The 21,318-nt window shown below is 42.1% G+C and overlaps 2 protein-coding genes across 2 annotated transcripts in view; one reads left to right on the forward strand and one right to left on the reverse strand.

Moving 5' to 3' along the window:
• Positions 1-2,600: 2,600 nt before the first annotated feature.
• On the reverse strand, positions 2,601-11,023 carry sparcl2 (SPARC-like 2). Its single transcript, XM_069692608.1, has 8 exons — positions 10,994-11,023; positions 7,384-7,456; positions 6,573-6,684; positions 6,260-6,378; positions 6,019-6,173; positions 4,863-4,975; positions 3,690-3,784; positions 2,601-2,756 (listed from the first exon to the last, which is right to left on the reverse strand). Exons 1-8 carry the CDS (start codon positions 11,021-11,023, stop codon positions 2,701-2,703), a joined length of 753 nt encoding a protein of 250 aa, XP_069548709.1. The 3' UTR covers positions 2,601-2,700.
• A 1,617-nt stretch (positions 11,024-12,640) lies between these two features.
• Positions 12,641-21,318, forward strand: part of ccser2a (coiled-coil serine-rich protein 2a) — a 48,317-nt gene continuing 39,639 nt past the window's right edge. Inside the window, exon 1 of the mRNA XM_069692981.1 lies at positions 12,641-13,263. The gene's annotated coding sequence lies outside the window, so the exon portion shown is untranslated. The remainder of the gene's footprint in view (positions 13,264-21,318) is intronic.

A 21,318-nucleotide genomic window follows, 5' to 3' on the forward strand; every position in this document is an offset into this window, starting at 1 on the left:
AGCCATGCATAATGCAGGGTGCCCGTCTTTATGACAGCCATGTATTAAATATCATGTTCTGGGGGTCGGAGGGTCTCGGGCTGCGAGCTTTCAGTGCCACACTCAGTTGGCTGAGCAGTGACTGAATAACAGCTCTACATGGACGGAGTCGCAGGCTAAAAGCAAAGAAAGTAAGAAAGAAAGAGGGACTGACAGTGTGAAAAGAAACTATGGCGGAAGATTGACAGAAAGAGATGAAGTTTGGGGGGCGGGTAAGGATGTGGGGGCGAGGGGGCGGGCGGGCATGAAGGAGGGAGGGAGGGAGGGAGGGTGTGCAATCTGACAACGGGTTAACAGGAATCTTTATTTTTAACAACATGTCATCACCAGCCGCCCATCTGCTCCTGTGCTGCTAGAGTCCCTTGGGAGTGTGTGTGTGTGTGTGTGTGTGTGTGTGTGTGTGTGTGTGTGTGTGTGTGTGTGTGTGTGTGTGTGTGTCTGGAAATGTGTGAGAGAGAGAGAGAGAGAGAAAGTGAGAGATGCAAGCAAGCCATCACAGATCAGATCACTGATCAGCACCCAAAGGAAGAAGAGGAGGAGGAGGAGGAAGAGGAGGAGGAGGGGGGGGGGCAAGGTTAGAGAGGTGGGTGGCACACTGATATCCCACCCCCCCACCCTCTAATATCCAAATGGGAAGTGACGGGAGGCGTGAGGACAGTAGTGATTGAGGTGAACAGTGGGTGTTTGTGGGTGTGTGTGACGAGAAGGTAAAGCAGGATTAGGTGGGTCAATCTACAACTGCCCTCTCTGTGTTTGGAAATGGGGGGATGGAAGGAGGTGGAGATGGTGGTCCAGAGGTAATGAGAGGGAATCTATTAGCACAGAGGAGGAGGGGCGGAGGGGGGTATGAGGATACACAAAGAGAGCACAGTAGGGAGGAGGAGGTGTGTAGGCTATGCTGGAGCTCCAGGGGTGGCCCCAACAACTCATTTTATTTATTTATTTTCTGGATAAAGGGACTAGTCCCTGGGGATGAACGGGGAGATTGAGGAGAAATGTTTACTGGTGGAAGTAGTGGGGGGATGGACTGTACACAGACTTTTTTTTCTTTTTTTTTTTTAGCTCAAACCAAGAACTAACCGTTCCGCAGGTCACTCATCATTAGCAAATAAAGTTTCACCTCTATTCAGTGCAGTTAATCTCTCTGCTTTTGTTCTTTCTTCGTGCCTCCTTCTTCCTCCCTGCTCAGACTTGTTTTCCCTTCTCTGCATGCTACGGCAAACTGCATCCCTAAAGTTTGGAGTGAACATCTGATGGGATGAAAACATCTTGTTTTGATAAATAAGATGATGCGCTTTTATTTTTTGGGGGGGAAAACATCAACAACAAGCAGTCCTCGGTCCTGGTTCGCCTCCCGTCTGCACTGATTCTGCATCTGAGGGCTGAAATCTCTCCCCCTTTCTTCATCTCCTTTCCAGTGTCTTTCTCGCTCCCCCTCATCCTTCAGGCAGGGTAAATTTGAAGGCTAATTAGTCCAGAGAAACCAGTCATACCAAGGAGCCCACAGGACACGCGCACACACACACACACACACACACACACACACACACACACACACACACACACACACACACACACACACACACACACACACACACACACACACACACACACACACACACACACATCCTCCTATTGATCTGGAAGCTCCAGCACAAGTACAACTGCACACAAATTCACGCACAGCAGCAAGACAGCAACAAACAAACAAGATGCAACAAGAGTTTTTAGATTAGTGTTGTTTAATAGATGGCACGTTTACACAAAAAAGTCACGGAGCTTGCATTATGCAATTTTTCTTTGACCTTGACAGAGGTCAAGTGTTTCAAATATTCTGCATCATGCTCCCAGATGCTATTTACAGAGCTGGCTTTAAAGAAAATGTTTCGCAACATCAAAACCTTTTTTCTTGCGTCTCCTCAGTTCCTCCTGCATTCTCAGCCGTCCCTCCCCCCCTCACTCTCCGTTTTCAGTCTTTCCCTCATTTCTGATCCATTTTTTATGCATTACTCCATTACTCTCAACTCCCATTTACAGTGCATTACCTCCTCCCATCTTTCACAAACACACTTTGTACCTCTCCCTCCTTCCTTCAGTCACTTTGCTTCCCTCCTTTTCTTCCCTCGCCCTCCTCCATTGCATTACGACACTTTTCGCTACTTCTCCACTTCGCCCCCTTTATTATCTCTTTGTCTTCTCCTCGGTCACGTCATCTCACACTAAGCGTTTCTTCCCCTCGTATCTTTGTTTCCCATCTAGCTTGTCTTTCTCTGTACATCACGTTGTCTGTCTGTCTGCTCTGCTGTCGTCCTGCCTTCTTAATTGGTCATTTAAAGCACGCCATGTAATTTGGTTTCAATATTGTCTCTGCTCTTTTACAACACAATTGTACAAATGTCAGCAAAAAAACAATTAACAATTCATGTAACTGGCAGTCAGTCTGTCCAGACATTTAATTGTCCCATCTGAGCACACAGCGAAAGGACAACCAGCAGACTTTCAGATTTGATGATGCCATAAATCACTATATCACAAGCAGTGAAACAGATTGGTGAGCAGTGTGTAGGGATGCCGGCTCGTAGCTTTTAAACCAAGGAACTATTATGATGTGAGTTCTGTACAACGCAAAGGAGATGCAGGAGTCCTTGGCTGTTTTTCATGTCAAAGGTAATCGTCTTTAATTGTGGGACACAGCTTGCGGGAACCCATTCTCACTGCTGCGGATACAACAAAAAACAAATCATCTTAGTTATGAACGGACTGCAAAATAAGTGCGAAAAATCAAAAGCACCGTGGACAATTGGCTTTATTGACTTGGAAATGAAATTAATTGTTTCAAGAGTAATAGCTCTGAAATGTTCTTTACTTAATAGAAAATGTCAATAATATTACAAATTCTTACAAATAATGTCCATAAGGAGTTGAATACCACTCAAAACTGAATACCTAATTGTTGTTATTGTTTTAGTTTTTTTCAAATAGTCAATTTCAACCCATATTTGATCTTGTTACTAATTCAGATACAGAATTCAAGTGAACAGTATTCAAAAGCTATAATAATGGGATTTTATTGATTAATCTAATCTATATTAAATTTTAATATTTAAATTTAAAATTAGAACATCAGATCTAGATGTTTGAGGATGAATCGTGAAGCCTTAATCATTTTAATATCAGACAGTGAATGTCCTCCCGGGGGAGCTTTATAGGGTCTGGAAACAGACTTAACAATATCAACATGGTTAATTCCCCTTGAGAATAATATAAATCAACATAACTTGGCCTTCACTGTATTAATTTGGCAATTTAAAAAAAATGATTGGCAGTCCACTAACTTTCTCTATCTTTTCTGCAATATTATGATATATTAAAATGCAATGTTGATTAATATTAAAATAAGTCCTTAAAATCTGTGATTTTATTTAAGAGAATAGTCATACCTTAGATGTAATTCTAGGATAAAATTCACAGCAAAAAAAAAAATTCTAGAATGATTATGAATCATCTTTACCCCTCCTGAAATGCATAAAATTCAATAGACAACTTCTAATTCGAGCTTTTGATTTTTCAGATTAAATCTATAACCTTTATCAGTTTCTAACTATGATCACGAAGAATAGCAACAAATTTGGAAAAAAGTTGTGACTAACACATGAATTGGTAGAACCAGGCCTCAGAGCGATCCACCAGACAGGTTGTCCACTCCCGAAGGGTCACCTTCCTGTTCCTGTTCAGATCACATGACCTGCAAACACAGCGCAGTATCACACACGGTGGCCTGATAACACGGCACCTGCAGACAACAGAGGAATTGCAGAAACGCCTGCAATCACTCACATGCATGCACCTGTTACATGCAAACACAAAATGTCAGGTTTGTTTGGAGACACAGATTTGGTTTAAAGATACATCTATAGGTATGAAAGGAGCTGCACTGGGGCTCTTCAGCTGCCATTCTCTTTCAGTTCACCGTGCGGCGTTATCTCTGAAGGGTACTCCTTCAATTTGTGTTAATCCATGGGCAGCGGGAGACACAGTGGGTAATAAACATTATCATTGCTGCGAATGGCTTGACATTGACACAGGCAGCCCTGCTCCCACAAAACCTGTCATTGAAGACTGGCAGAGAAAAAAGGGGGGTTGGGTGGGAGTATGGACGGTAGAGGGGGAAAAAAAAGGAGAAATGGAGGGATGAAAGAATGGAAGAAGAGAAGAGGGAAAATCGAAGGAGGGGCTGACAGACAGGGAGGCGGGGGACGAATCTATTTGTAGGAAAGATGAAAGGAAAGTATGAAATGCATTAAAGATGGTTGGAAAAATGCATGGAGGAGGAGTTAGATTATGGAGAGATGGTGTGGTCATGAGATCGGTAGGAAGAAGGACACAGGAAGAGTGGATTGGCATGGAGGATGGATGGATAAATGGCGTGCAGAGAGAACAGCATGGTGGGAGGTGCAGTTCGGTGGGAGCGGGGGCGAAAAGCATCGTGGTGTGACTTTTTTTAACCCTTGGTGCTGCAGTAAGTATCTGAAAAATGACATATTGCAACAGACAGAAGGTTTACATTGTGAAGCTCTGTGTGACACGAGGTGATGCTGACATGAACAGTGTGAGCAACTGGTCTTTACAAGTCATTCACTGTAAGATTTTAATCTACTTATCAAACAGGCCAAGTAACCGAAGATGTTTTGTTGTGGCTGTATTTGCATACATAGATGCAACTTAAAAGATTCAAGGTCATGAGCTATGAGTATGTGCTTCTGATTTTCTCAGTTAGGAAGTCTAGCAGCCTGGTGAGATGAGTTGGTGGAGGTGGGACTGACTGAAAGAACGGTATAGCACAGTGCTCCAGAGGCATCCTCTTATAACGCAGCTTCCTCAGGTCCCTGCGGCTCAACTGGCCGTCTTTGTTCTTGTCCAACAAGGTAAATCTTTGCTGAAAAGAGAGACAGAAAGAGAAATATTGGTGGAAAAGCAGCAGACTGTTCCACTTACTATTGTTTGCACTGTTGCTTTTTAATACATACAGCAATAAATTGGTTAGCCATGTTAGCAGGTTGGCTATAGGGATGACACGGTGAGTCTTTGGTCCAAACTGAAGTATCTCGACAAATATAGGATGATTCTTAATTAAATTAAACTTTTCATGTTGCACCATTATCAGGTCAAAATGTGTTCAATACTTTGGTTTATATTTGTACATTGTGTTTAGTGCTACCAGGCTAAACTGATGAGCACGAGAAACACACCAGCTTCAATCAACATGTTGGTGTTGTGCCTATGGAAAGACTTCCACGGCTGCCAGCTTGCTTCCTAACTGCAGTTCGGTTTCTTTTTATCCTCAAATTAGTATTACGCAAATATAAAATGCAGAATCTTGCTGGATTTCACATATTGCCTTGGAAATGTATGAAGTATCACTATTCTAAAAAACGGCATATCAGTATCATCAAAATAGTGCACACAATGTCAGTTAATTCATTTGAGGCCAGGAGGTCAAGGTGGCTGGTGAAAGGATATTAAGTTATCCCTCCATTCACCATCTTATTGAATAATTTAGTGATTATCGACCAAATCCTATTTATACACGTTGTTCTTAAGAGCCCCCGTCTCAGCCTGTGGACAACCACACCGCGGGCAACACAAGAACTTGCCACTTACAGTCGGTTGTTAACATCGATCAGTCACGAGACGGTCCGTGACGGATAGTTTGTACACTAGCATGGTGATGGTGTCTGGTGCGAAAAAACAACTTTATGTCCAGTGTTCGGTTCCACTGGGAGTGAAAGTGATTCCTTGGTATATTACTCTTCCAGCTATAGTTTCTTTAGTATCACATTTTGTTGTGGATATGGATTTTATTTGCATCATCATAAGCTGAGGTCATCATAGTCATGAATCACGTTTACTACATCACAATTATCCTATCTTCTTTCAGTCTGCTGCTCAGGCTCCCTCCAAGCGTGAAGTGTGAGCTACCTGTGCCAGCTGCGTCCTCTGGGCGTGACCGAGGCAGCTCTGGGGCGGGGCGGCAGGTGCGTAGGACTCCCCCATACGACTCAAGAGCAGAAACCAGTCCAGGAGACGATATGGAAACTGGCCTAACTCCTCCTCAGTGCATTTAGCCTTGGGGACTGCTCAGGAGGGATAACACAGCTGATTTTATAAGGCTGCAGTGCACAGTGGAAATTGTATAATACTTAATGCCGTGTGTGTTTACCCAGACAGGGTCCTGTGTGAGCCAGTCCGGCGCGGCGTCTCTTTCTGCAAGCTTCTTTGTGAAGCAAACACTCATTCCCATAGGTCTTTCCCAGAACACTGCACACTGGTGCCCTCTGCCTGGTGGCACGGGCCAGTGCCCACAAAACAGTGTGTGAGGATGCATCATTTGTGCAAATAAACTGCTTTACTTTATGATTTTATTCCAAAATCTACATTTAAAAAAAATATAATCTGAGTAGGTTTTACAAATCTAAATATAAGTTGGTATAAATGGCATGAGTATTCTTTTTTTAAAAATTTTTTTTTTTTACCGTGGACAGGACTGAGGACAAACACATTTTGGGACCTGGATTCCATTGTCTTGAACTACCTGGCACCAGGATCCCATTGGACTATGGCATTTCAGCAGCTCACAAAGCTTCTCTGAAACAGGAAAAAACTTATTGAAAAGAAAATACAATGATGGCAGGACACTGAATGAATGAATGACAGTTTTTTAGCCATCGTTGTGTGTGCAACGTTTGGTCCAAAATGCCACAATGTGCACCCAAATTGGAAAGACATTCACAGCGTTAGAGGCGGATCCTTGAAATTGTTTTTTAGAAATTACTGATCATAGTCTGAACACAGACTGTCAGTGACAGTATGTCAGTGATGAAAACATTTATCTTGAATTTACAAAAACATTATGGTTAAATTCTCCTTGGCAACTATCAGTCTGGGTCTGTTGTGTTAAATCATCAAATCTTCCATTTAATTTACTGTTGAAATCTGCAAAATCATGGAACGATAATAACTATATGGATAATTTTCTGCACATTATTTTCAAAATAAATGTTGACATAAATGATTTCTGGTTGCAAATAGAATGCATGTTCTTGTGATGTGACTTTTTGATTTAAAGCTGTCCCTGCCAATTGTGAATGGTGGCCTGATTGTTAACAGGCTATGTAAATCATTTAAAACATATTTTCACCACTTGTTAGTGAAAAAAAAAAAGTTACCTTATTTTTTTTTTTTTTTACATTTTTTACAACTTAGACAAAATACCCTTAAATAAAACTTGCTCTGTCTATAAGAGATATGTAACTAACATGACATTTCTCTACTGTAAATTCTTACCTGGCTCTACTCTGCCAAAGTATGGTCTCAGGCTCTCCTCAGCTTGTCTCTGTCTGCGCTGAGCTCTGCCTCCCTAAACCACACACACACACACACACACACACACACACACACACACACACACACACACACACACACACACACACACACACACACACACACACACACACACACACACACACACACACACATATGGATGAAAGGATCATATATTTTTATGTCATTCCATAGGCATCAGAGCCATGCAGTAAACTCAGGTATAAACTCATCTTTGATTGTAATTATTATCCATTTCTAATCTGAGTCATCAAAAAAATTTACTTTTTTTGGAGGTCAGCGATCTTTAAATAATAAAAACCATCATACGGAACCACTATGAAAATGTTATGTATTCTACCTCATACGCCTCAATTTCAAACTTAAATTTCCAGAAACTTTGTAGTCTGTGCCAGGTCCACATCTGCCCCCGAAGTCTTCCAGATCAAATAGGAAACAGGTGACCCCAAATACTGAAGCCACATTTCCATAAGTAAGGAACTACTATTGTAACACCTACTGCAACACAATCCTGATGACTACAACATCAAATAATAATGATCTTTTACTACCTTTTCATGGTTGCAAACATGGTCATAAAAAAAAAAAAAAATCACAATTCACTGACAAAGTTCGACTCACCGTGGCCGTATTGCTTTGAAGAATCAGGAACAGAAACGAGGCAAACTGCAAGCTCAGGTTCATCTTTGAGACATTCACAGGGCTTCAAGAAGAAATTGACATATTTTATTGCAGGAATAACATTTTGGAGTAAATTTCTGTGATCCAGGAAGCAAAACAATGGTTGCAATTTTAAAGAAAAATCATTAACATTTGCTCAATTTCCAGCAGCAGCATCCCTCCTCATTATCATTTCTTATCGACACAATTTGTGTTGAAGTCAGATGAAAAGAATTACTGCTGAAAAAGTATCAATCTACCCTGATCATGCTCTGTTTATAGATGCATGTTTCTCATTCTTAGTGTAGTGTAATTTTCTGACTATTACTCTTCTTCCAGTCATTCCGATAATATAGCTAGAAACAATGCAGCTCATTGAGTCTCAAGAAAACCAAAGAAAATCATTTTCTATGGCAGAGGAAACAGAGGGTTGAATTACACAGAGAGCACATTCAGTTGAGGAACTTATTACAGTCTACCAAGTCATTTTCTATTCCCCCTCATGACTGCTTGAAAAAAAAAAATCTTACCAGGGCCTCTGTCACTCCTTTCTTCTGTTGTTATTCCCCTGTTAGTGTTCTCCTTCTTTTCCTTGTTGCCAGATCCTTTTTTCTCCCCGTCTCACCGCCTCCTGTGAGGGTGTATACTTTTTACAGCCAGTCTTTACTTTTTCTTTGCATTTGATCCACCGATATATTTTTTCTTTTCTATTTTGGCCTCATCTAACCCCTCCTCCCAGCTGTTCCTTATCGCTCTAACTTTCTTTCATTCAGAGTAGCTCCTTGCAGCTGAGTGGACAGGTATCTGACCCCAGTGTTAGTTTCAAGGCATTGTGCAGTTAGCTGATACACGGAAGGGCTGAGTGAGAGGATGAGTACTTTGAGAAGTGGAGTGGTTTTCATTGAAGTTGGCACTGGTCCACAGAAAGATTTACGAGCCAGAGAGAACATATGGTCACACTTCTTCTCACTCTTCACTTTCTCTCTGTCTTTCTTGCACTGAAACTTGCTTTATATATATATATATATATATATATATATATATATATATATATATATATATATACATATATATATATATATATGATATATATATATATATATATATATATATATATATATATATATATATATATATATATGTATATATATATCAAAGGAGAATGAGTGTGTGCAGACCTCTGAAAATACGAACTGCTGAAGGGAATAAGAGGGAAAAGACTGCTCTCTAGTGGTTTTAATAGTCAATAACAGTTTCATTATATGACTGGTACAAAATCAGTGGGACTACAGGTTAAATCACAAAATACACTTTAAATCAAACAATTTATCGCTTGCTTATTTTTTTTCTTCTTGAATGAGGACCATAACTTGTGTGCTTTTTTGTTTTTAAATTGGCGTTTTGACTCAGTTTACTCCTAAAATATTTAATAAACCCGTGCTTGAAAAACTCTCCCTGAGCAAACTTCTCTTGTTGCACGGAGAAACCACTAAATATTAAATTAAGGAGAAAACACAATACAATTTTTTTTTAATTATTAAAACAGAAAATAATAAAAGAGATGTGCTTGAAAAAAAAATGTGTAAGCTATGGTTAAGTAGCTTGGTTAGATTGCTGACTGTGCAAAGTAAGCATGACCTGACCCCTGATTACAATGTATTTCATTTTGTGCTAATAGGATTTATTGTAAATGGGAATCAATACCACAAAATCACAATAACAACCAATATGATAACAGTCTTCAGACAGATTCACCTTTATTACCATTCTTCACCACTTCTCTTGAACCCTCTGTCAAACTAGACATAATAAAGACTACATTAAATGGTTTCAGTAAGGGCCCACAGATTATTCTTTCTGACGGGTCCCATGGTGGGCTAATCTGTCCCCAAATCTAGGGGCAGATTAGGCAGATTATATAGAAATGTGAGATTAGACTAACTGTAAAACCAGAATAAATGAATGTAACTCCAAACATTATCGTAAGCCATGCTATGGTGGCATGAAATTAAAACACAAGTGATGAGTTTCATTATTCTCATTACAACAGCTGCTATTATGTGTGGATATAGGTAACTATACTCACAGAGGAACACCTGTGCATAGATGAGGGGAGCAAAATATAAGGAACATGTCTTCTGAAATTGTGAAAAAGCATGAGTAGACTTCATGGGGCTATGTGTTGTATCGAATTGCATTAGATTGCACAGATGTTCCTCGTAAAGTGCTGAGTGAGATCATATTGTAATGGAAAGTATATCATATTTAAGTTCAGCACCAGGTTAACGCTACTCTTTTTCTTTTGTGTGGTAAATTACAAGCTTTCACTGTCAACAGTGCACAGGATCTGAAACATCACTCTTGACTTTGCAGGAGAATCGTCTTTCACGGCTGAGACAACTCCACTAACAGTTGAAACACGGTGAAGCTGCACCTGCGGTCGGGTGTGATCTCCCTGTTCCAGCAGAAAACAGCCCTTTTGACTCTTTCCACCAGCAACTACAAATGAAGTAAATCCTCATCAGAATAAACCTACTTCTGCCTCTACCTCTGCCTCCTCTGCACAACTCCAGAGCTGGACTGCTTCAGTCTCTTTGCTGCAGGAGGCTCTTTAGTGCTGAAGATTGTCCAGTAGGGACAAACGCTGCTTCAGAGCAAGAAAACCAAACAAACAACAGCAACAAGTTACTTCTCACTGTGAGGCAACTGCTCAATGAAAAAAAAAAACAAAAAAACGTCTCTATTGGACACTTTTTTTTGTTTGAGTTTTGCATTGTTTTTGACCTTTGGTTTGGTATTAGTATGACTGCATGTACAAACCCGAACCTGTGTGGCTTATCCTTAGAGAGATTTGCCTTAGGGGGACTTAGCCCCCGTGAACCACGTGGCTTACCTTTGGAGGGATTCGCACTCCATGAACCATGTCGGCGCCGCAGACCGCTGGACTATCTTCGGCGCCGGAGGATGAGTCACGGCAGGAGAACGAGTTTCACGTTGTTCACTCAGAGCCTCCATCGATTCAACCGACGGTCTGATTAACTCAACAGGTAAAAGATTCTACTTCACCGAGGTTGCTATTGATTGTTCAAATTCCACCTTGGCCTGTTGATGGTGATTCAACTTTTAGTGAAGTTGAAACGTTTGGAGAAATTTAAAAAGTACTACACATTACAGGAAGATATTTAATATCACTACAGACCTCCTTGAAAACATGTATATCTACTATCCAAAGAATGTCTGTGGCAATTTTGGTCGCATTTGAATGAATATTTGTGGATGGTGGAGTTATAGGATGGAGTGAGCCAAAGATTTGTCATAATGCGGACTTTTGCCTGTGAAGATTGATAGTGCAGTGGTTAGCATTCTTGCCTTTCAGCTAAAAGATTAGTGGTTTAATTCCCCCCTTTGTTATTATTATTATTTTTTTAAAATCATACTATACATGTCATCCAAATTATGAAAAAAAAGTCATACGACAGCAAAAAGTGACCTAAAAGTCATTTTTGGGTCACTTTTTGGACGACGTGCTATAGTATGACTTTTATATCACATTTTGGACGACATGCTATAGCATGACTTTTGGGCCCTAAAAATAAAAGAGTTATTCTAAAACATACATTTTGCAGACGTGATTACAGCTTTGATTGCAGCTTTCAGGGACAACAGACTTTTCTACTTCCCAAGCAGGATGCAACAAGCAGCAGCATTCACACAGTTTCTTTAGGAAATGCACTTTTAAGATAACAGTTTCTTATACCCTTTGCTGTCCAGTGAAACCCATGATAAACTGAAGGATTAGATGATCTTTTAAACAGTTTTAAAACCCTGTTAGATTCGCTGGAAAACGTGTTGGTTTTTCTCAGCTTGTTGACTTTTTAGAGATAGACTACGTGGTTAGGTAGGTAGGTAGGTATATACTTTATTAATCCCCGAGGGGAAATTTTTTCAAATATTACAGAGCAGAAACTTTACAGACATGATCTTATTGAATATGATACATTGTTGTAGATTAAATTAACCAACAGAACATAAAGCAATTACAATAAGCATTACCTCAAATGAATACAGCACAGAAATGCACATGGATTTTGCTACTCACGGACTTTTTACTTAAGGTTCTGAGTGCCGGACTTCAACTTGTAGTGAAGTATTTTTACATCAGGACTTTTACTTAAGTAAATTACCTACATAGTTCTTCCATCGCTAATTGGAGCTTTGTGGTTAGTGAGTTCTCAGTGCACAGATTTGACACAACTCTGCCCAGTTTATGGTTTATTACAGTCTGACGTCACATCAGCGGCTGACGTGAGAGGCTGTGGTTTACAAGATGTTGCTTTCAGTGGATGAAGCTACTATTTAAATAATAAATACATAGGCTCCTAAAAACGAATTGAAGTCATACTCACAGTCAGAGAAACAAAGTTGCGGAGTCACCCTTTGAGACCCAGGTGACATCCGCAGGCTCCGCCCACTTGGAAGCGACCGAGAGGAGGATGCCGGAATGACGAGGCTCGAGTCGGGAGTGTGTGGGGGGGGGAAGTCCGTCTCTACTCCGGACCGTGTGGACTCCTCGCTGCGGTCAGTTTGTCTTTTAAATTTAATTTAATTTAATTTGTAATTTTTTTTTTTTTTTTTTTTTTAAAAACAAGACCCAGTGTCGTTTATTTCGCCCGAGGATTTTTTTTTTGACAACCTTTCACATGGCCGGTACACGGTTCACAGTCACGGACCGACCGTTTTTCAAGCCGCTGCTCGGTATCATCAGTCGGTCGGTGTAACTAATGACTCGGTGATAACAGTAGCTCCGGGGCTATTTTGTTGTTGTTGGTTTTTTTTTTTTGTTTGTTTGTTTTAACGTTCAACTGGAAGTACTTCATGGAAAAGTGAGTTATTCTCAACATTTTTTGTTGTTGTTGTTGGTTCGTGTTGGTTTCTCCACCCCGACGGAAGGAAGGCTTGTTTTGTGTTTTGTGTTTTGTTTTGTTCGGTACGGGCTACAAAAGGCTAGCTTCAAACTTATAAGCGCATCTCGAGCTTTTCAGAGTGTTTTGAACGGAAAGTGAAATCAACTTTCGCTGCCTCTCGCTTTACGACGTGCGAGACAGCAAGTGACCCGAGGTTGAGGCGATACGTGTTCTTTTTTTTTCCACGGCAATAATTCAGGTAAATTCAACCGTGTTGTACTTGTATCAGCTTAACGTGAGTCCTTTCAAATAATATGAAAACATTTCACGTCTGGTTTCGTACCTTGCAGCAGCACGTGTGTTTTTTTTGTTGTTGTTGTTTTTTTTTTTTTTTTTTCGAATATATTGTACTAAAGTGTAATGAAAACAATCAATGTCAAAAGAGCTTTTGATGAGGTTGTCGGTGGTCTTCCTCTGTGAGGCAGAAGAGGCCATTTTTTTTTCGACCCCCCCCCCCCCCCCCACACACACACACACACACACACACACACACTCAAAACATGCCTTGGACAAGTCCCTGTACCATGAATGAGGTTGGCCATGCTTTGATGTAATGAGCATAGGAAGTTACTTATTATATAACTGAATTGTGCTTCAGAGAAGACAAACTGTGCACGGTGACGTAGTAATGTAGATAAACTGGAGCGGTCTTGGAGCGCTGCTGCTTGACAAGTGTCTCTCCTCAGTCCTTAATATTTGAAGGGAACAATAATCTCGCCTGAGACACACCGTTGAGATGTGCTCCACGTGCACATGTCGGGATTAAAGATGACTGGCACACCCTCATAAAGTTCGATTCAGCAGAGAAGAGTTCAAATTTAACCACGGCCTTTATGCTGCTAGGCTGTGCCCTGTTACACCCCGGACAGACAGTGTAAAGCGCCACGGCATCAGTGCCAATGCACATTAGGATAAGGCGTGACCGATTGCTCTTAGTGTAAGTGAGATGGACACTCCTCTGGTTTCTCCGGTGTTGGGGCTGGATTGCATACTCACTCGGACACATGCAAATCCATGTGTGTGTTCCTCGGGCACCTGTTGGCGGAGGTCCTGGAGCGCCACCTTGGCTGAGGGTGTGTTTACAATCTGATTTCCCCTCCTCCCCCTTCCCCTCCCTCCCAACAACAGCTGAATGTCTACACTGTGCACCTGCCTGCTGAAGACCACCCAAACTGCAGGTCAATATGTGAGGTTTTTTTTTCCCCAGACTGTTTTGTGCCTCTTGTCAGCGTCGGCGCAATGCATCTATGTGTGAAAACACATTGTAGTCATCCCAAGACGCTGTAGTGCCCATGAAGGGCGACCTTGAAGCAGATTAGATGTCGAAATGCGCTCGCATAATGTTGAAAAGGAACTACTTGCAGCACATAGAAGTGTTAAGTCACGTGTGATAATGACAGAAATCTCTGACTAAAGGAGTCAGCGTGGAGCAAGGCGAGCTTTCAAGTGGTTCAGCCTGTCAGACATGAGCAGTCATCCTGGGTGTTGTCCTTACTGCCCATTGCTGTTTATTTTTTTTTTATGATCCCATTAATTGAAGCAAACCAGACTTGACATATCTCTTCACTTGCTCAACTCTATTGACTAAAGATAAAAAAAAAAAAAAAAAAAAATCAATGAAGGACCTCAGCTGAGTACTTCAAATGTCCATAAATGAGGTCATTCAGCATGATTCATTGTGTTTTTGTCTGCATCCCCCCCCCCCCCCCCCCCCCCCCCCCCCCCCCCCCCCCCCCCCCCCCCCCCCCCCCCCCCCCCCCCCCCCCCCCCCCCCCCCCCCCCCCCCCCCCCCCCCCCCCCCCCCCCCCCCCCCCCCCCCCCCCCCCCCCCCCCCCCCCCCCCCCCCCCCCCCCCCCCCCCCCCCCCCCCCCCCCCCCCCCCCCCCCCCCCCCCCCCCCCCCCCCCCCCCCCCCCCCCCCCCCCCCCCTTCCTGCGTGTGTTGTGGTGTTGTGCTCAAGAGCCGTGCGACGTGATTCGACTTTGACTTTTCTCTGATCCTCCTTGCCGCCTCCTTTCACTGCATGTTGCCTATTAGAGCTATACTTAGCCACGCTTATCAGTTCTATCATTCCCTCGGTAAGACCACGGATGTTTAAAGGCTTGGAATAGCTCCGTACATGCATCTCAGCGACACAGACACAGGCTCAGAAATTCGACAGGCACTTCAAGGGTTAGTGTCCTTCAAAGATCAGGAAAAGACCTTGGAGTAAACAAATACCCACCGGTAAAAGTCTTTGAATGCATCACATTCACATTCTACTTTCACAATTCTGTGTCTGTTGGATGACTATAGCTTTATTTGGTGGACTGTTTTTCTCTGCCATAGATTTATTCCATTACATTATGGAATATGAATATGAAAACACAAAGATGTACCATGAAGTTGTGGATATTGTTATTAGGAGCATAAAGCAGGGTGATGGCAGCAAATGTGTGTCAATGCCGACTGGATGGTGGCATTTAGTGTCAAGATGTTGACTTAATACTGAATAGGCCTGATAACATTAATGATGTCTCTTTTCCATTCAGGCAACTTTGCAAGTCAGTGTGACAAACTGCTATTGATTGCCTACAAGAAATGCTATGTTTTCAAATAGCTTTAAATGTATTGGAAGTACGCATTATAAACGATGTCTGCTCACTAAATATATCGTGATTAGGCGTTAGATGGCTACACGAAATTCGCAGTTTGATTTAAAAGTGTCTAATTGACCATCATTTTTAGTGTAGCAGTTACGACTCTCATGCGGCATACTGCCAATTAAAAAGACGTTGACCTGTGTAATGTCAAGTGTAAAATGGATAAAACAAAAAAAGTCCTTTAAGACAAGTGCAGTGTATTCATAATGAAATTAAATACGAAATGAAAGCCATCTGCGCAGTTTCAACCTTCTTAAAATACGCAGCGTGATGCCACCTCTCTCTCTGTCAACACTGAGGACGAAAACTGCCACTGGACAAAAGTGTAAGCCTGTCAGTGTAAGTATCTATAGAAGGAACTGGTTCATGGCGTTTAGGAAGACTGATTAAGATGCTGAGTGGGAGTTGGCTCAGAGTTTGCCCAGTGTCTGCCCACTTCATAAGGTTAATGCTATTAGCATGCTATAGCTGATAGACCTGATGGATGTAGACAACAACTGGTGTGTACCAAAAATGTTCTAGGGGGAACCCACGCTCTAGAATTTGAGTGTAAGTTCATAGACATAAATAGACTTCTGACTGTAACTGTTTAGATCACAGGAAACTGAGGAGGTCTCATCCTGAGCTGAATGTTGTGCGTAGGGCCTTAAGTGGAGTGCATCAGAGAAGAGGATAGTTTACAGTATATGTACATTAAGCCGATGCAGACTAGCATTTCCTGATTGTCTGGCCTGTGCTGGCATGCAGCTCTCATCTATTTATGCACAGATTCGCCCTCCTTCGTCCGGTTATTCCGTGTTTCCTGGTCGCATCAGGTAATATAGACGGCATTTACTTTCACTGCAACAGTTTGCAGGGTCACACTCCTTAAGACCTTTACGTCTTACTGCATAATCCTTCAAGGCTTTGAGTCATGTGATATGGAGTCGTTACGTCCTGAGGATCACACACTGGACATGTGCCGGAGACTGTGTGCTCTCTACTGGGGTTGAAAGTTTGCTTTCAGCTTGTCTGCAGAAACACTGCTGAGTCATTCTCAATCGCTGTATGGGACCTGCTGTAATGTGCAAGCATCTGCTCAAAATAGGTGTTATTCTCTCACACATGACGGCTCTTTGCCAGAGCAGTGCCCAGTTAATAAAAGGTGTCTGTGTACTCGAGTTACTGCGCCAGTTTTATTTGGCACATCGCCTCTCTTTGGTCATTCAGTATTCCCATATCATGTCACTCCTTCACGCAGGAAAACTTTCACTTCAACATTGTATTACTGTACATAGTGTATTTAAAAAAATAAAATTTTGTGATCCACCTGTTAAGTTTAAGCTCTGGATCTGATGGCTAAAGTTGTTTGCGAAACATTAGTAACATTTGACTCGAGTCCTGTTGAAAGGCAAAAAAACAATTGCCGTCCCAAATGCCAGTCTGTGCGGTCACCAGCGCAGACATTTGTATTTGCATGGCGGGCTCAACAACAGCATCGTCTAACCTCAGCACATAATGGCTTTTACTGCGTTACGGTGCCTGGAGTTCAAAGCAATTTACACAGCAGGGGGACGCACAAGTATGAGTCCCAGAAGGCTCCTGGGGTGTATTAGAAATGTTACTCTATTATCCCCGACACTCTTTTGGATAGCTCCCCCTCTAGTTTCATCAGTTGACCTAATAGCTTCAGACCCTGTGAAGAAAACGGGCACAAAGGCAGGCATGGCATTTGATGGATATTAACCACCAACTGTGGTCTGATTTGATGTGAGGATGCCTTGTCCCCCCTGGCCTCATGTGAGACCGTTTGCTAACTTGATAAGAATGTGCTGCCAAAGGACATAGCAGACATTTAGAGGTATTTGTTAAGAGAGACGGACAGAGTGAGTGGAAATGAAGGAGGCACTGGAAAAGAGGGAAGTGGGGCAAAAAGGAAGTTGAACCTAATAGCAGTGCATTGTCCGCTCCCACAGGATAGATCCACTTGGGACATTAAGAGCTCACTGTTTAGGCTTGTTTCATATTCCTGAACTTTACCCAGGCTCAGTATCATGGAATACATTCTTTTTAGTTTATGAAAGCCACATGCCTCACCTGTCACCGTTACCCTGTTTCCTATCGTCCAATGTGGCAGTAAGTCAGAGTTAGAGTTGGAATAGTTAACATCAAAACAAATGGCCATCAGACAGCACACCGTTTCACATTCTATAAAATGCACTTTTTATGCCGGTATAATCTGCGCATAATGTTGCCTGATTCATGGTCGCATCTTCGTAGAGTTTACTTTTACATACATTCCACAGTTTTGAGAAGTTGGCTTTCTTTAATGAATAAAGCTGTAGAGCCAGTCAGTATGGGTGTAATACAAGTCTTCCCTTTTGTCCTTTGTCAGTCTGCCCAGGTAACTAGCATTAAAAAAAAAGAAAAAAAAGAAAAAGATATTTACTCAAGGCATTATCTAGAGAACAGTTCCTGATGTCATGTGGTCATGTCATGTGGTCAGCGGCACATTTTGTAGCGGTGAGAAGGCGGCGAGTTGACTGAGAGACAGAGAGCTGCGTCAGGCTTCCTCCGACTCGCTATTTGATCCAGCGCCTCTGAGGGAGCAGCCGTAAGATAAGCTGCACGTTTCAAATGAACTCGCATGTCAGTGTGAAGTGAAGTTGTTGATGCAGCTTGGGGAAAGCCTGGAGGTTGCTGAAAAAGCAATAACCTCTGCTCCAGAGTCATGGGTACTGTGTAAGTGTGTGTTGACTTGTATTCATGAGCCATATAAGAACAATTTTTTTTCAGTGCATAATCCTATGGCTTTGCTTTGTATGATTAAAAAGAAAAAAAAAAAAAAAAGTAATATCATGCTTCCCTAAACATGTTGTCAAGCTTTTAGGGTCCGTTTAGTGCTTATGTTCATTAAAAGCTTTGACGCAGACTATTTTCATACCATGTATGACATCATGCAGGAGGAATTTACAGCACAATCGTAGTAAGAGATCGTAAAATGTGCTTTTCCCAACAGTATGACTTGGGTCTTCCGTGCTAATGTTTCACGTTGGAGATATTTTCAGTTGAGCCAGTCATTGTTTATCTGATTGGGAGCTGAGAGCTAACGATTTATTAGGTGATCTCACTTATCCACTTAGCCACTAATAAGGTAGAGTTCCCTCGTGGTCATGGGAGTTACATGTGCGTGTCATGCTGCATGTCAAGAGACAGTAGGTCAAACCAGGGCTGAAATCACAGTGTATATTGGACATGTTGCAGGTTTGTCAGAAAGACGACGCGAGATAACATCCGCAGTGTTCTCTTGCTGATGAATAATTAAAACTGTTTAATAACATGTCAGCTAAAACACATGAATAAACCAAAGACTTTGTGTTTGCCACTAAAGATACTGAACAGCAGATCACAACTCCTCTGCTGACCAGATTTATCTCCAAAATATACCACAGTAAGGAGATTGCTACAAAAATACATTAAAACCCAAATAGTATATTTCGATTAAGAAAAAGCACCAGAGCTTTTCATAAATTATATTTAAGTCCCAATCCTTTAAAATCAAAGATAAATGCTCCAGCTATGGTCCTCTGCCGTTACACCATGGAGTCAGTTCGAGAGTTTTTTCTGACTAAATTAGTACATTGTTGGTAGCTGGGAGGTATATGTAATATGTAATATGTAATGTCCGACTGATGTTGGTTTCACAGAAGTTCAAATATACTTAAATATAAAGAAAAGTAAGCCTCTCCCTGCTCTCCACCCTACTTCAGCTCCCATCTACATGAACAGCTGTGATGACCTCACTGACGGCGATTGACACCTGCGCTGTTGCCTGGTGACACTTATCAGCCTTTGCGGCCCCTGTAGCCAATCAGAAGGTGAGAATTAAATGGGCCTGTCAGATGCGCCGCCGTCTTTTCGCAGCGTGGTTCAAGTGAAGGTCGTGTGATGGGAGACGCGTTTGACTGCATGTCATACACATACAGTAAAAAACTGAGCGACACAGTGTTGCAGAGAGAAACATGATAATGGTGATGGGAGAGTGGACAGCTGGGTCGCTATGACAGTGAAGATAATTTGATTTATATACTGTAGGTGCTACCAAGACTTCCACCGCTCATCATCACACCTCTGAAAGAACACAGCCAAGTTATTCCTATACGGATGAGTCAGGGCAGATTACGAGCACTTTTTAAAAGGCTGTCTGTGTCGTGACTAGTCAGTTGTATAACTGAGTTTGGTTCAGACTTTTGTTTGTCACCGTGTTGGTCCGGTGCAGTATATTCTAAATATTTCCCCCTAAAACTCTCTTTTCATTCTGCCATTCAAAGTCACCAGTCTGATTTTGATTGAAGATTCAATAGAAGGTATCACACGCGACAGCGTAAAAGCTTAATTAGTCTTTAGAAAGTCTGTATTTTAGCCTTTAGTTCTGCAGCTGTTTTGATGAGGGTTGCGTCAGACCCCATGCTGTGATTTATCAAGGCATGTGACATCACCGACACAACAGGAGATGTTAAGGACCTGGCGATGCTCATACGGTTTTTACTGTCGGCACTTCACAGAAAACGGTTGACTGAGTGGAACCAGTGTGCTGTCAACCATGAAATGAGCAGAGGGAATTGAATTCACACTGAATGTTTACGAGAGCCACAACAAATTCTCTCTTTACTGGAGTAATTTCTGATGCGAAGCTGAACGCTACGCAGGATCTGTTTCCTTTAATATGCCCTCTGGCGATCTCGTGACATTGTAATACAGCACACTGCAAAATCACTACTTACGCTCGGAGGTGAAATGTCCTGTTGGGATAAATGATCAGACTTTTCTTGCTCCAAACAATCTGTTCCCGAGGATAAATTTGAATGCTTTTTCTGTGTATCTTATTAATAGCATGTCATGACTTTCTCTTCTCTCCTCTCGTCTCCTCTTGCAGCACCACTGAGTGGAGTTCCTACAAGACACCCTATCAAATATTAACTCGCTCGTGAAGGCTCTCTTCTCTCCTCCCACACACACATCAGCACACACCACACACGTCACATCAGCACACACCACACACGTCAGCACACACCACACAACACACACACACACACACACACACACACACACACACACACACACACACGCACACGCACACGCACATCGGCACACATGCAAGGACAGAGTCAGGCAGACAGCTCAACCTCTGTCTTCCTTTTCCTGTGCTCTACTCTACTCTCTTTTGGGTGCTGCCTTCCTTTCAGTTTAGATGATGGAGGAAACAAAGCGCAGAGTGACATGGTGGGGGTCTTGCTCTCACTTTAATGATTGATTTGGGGATGAAAATGTTTGGAAAGGTCAACATAAATTCACTGAGTTAAGGTAATATTTTCTAATCTACTTTTCTGTGGTACATTTTTGGCAAAAAAAAAATTCACGAATACTGCTGAAAGATGGTCATATGTGATGTGCTAATGTTCTCTCATGTATCGTAACTTGTTGTAGTCCTGCATGGTGCCACATGCGATGTGCACATGCTTTATTTCTTACTGTAGCAGGTTGCCACACCTTAACTTTCTCCTCAGCTCTCTAGTTACTGCTCCCTCTGTTACCCTGTGTCATTTGATCTTGCACAGTTAGTACACAGCATTAC

Source organism: Brachyistius frenatus, unplaced genomic scaffold, assembly GCF_029030835.1.
Source record: "Brachyistius frenatus isolate BFR_SWC_R1_liver_20210118 unplaced genomic scaffold, ASM2903083v1 Contig_13, whole genome shotgun sequence".
Lineage (NCBI taxonomy): Eukaryota > Metazoa > Chordata > Actinopteri > Embiotocidae > Brachyistius > Brachyistius frenatus.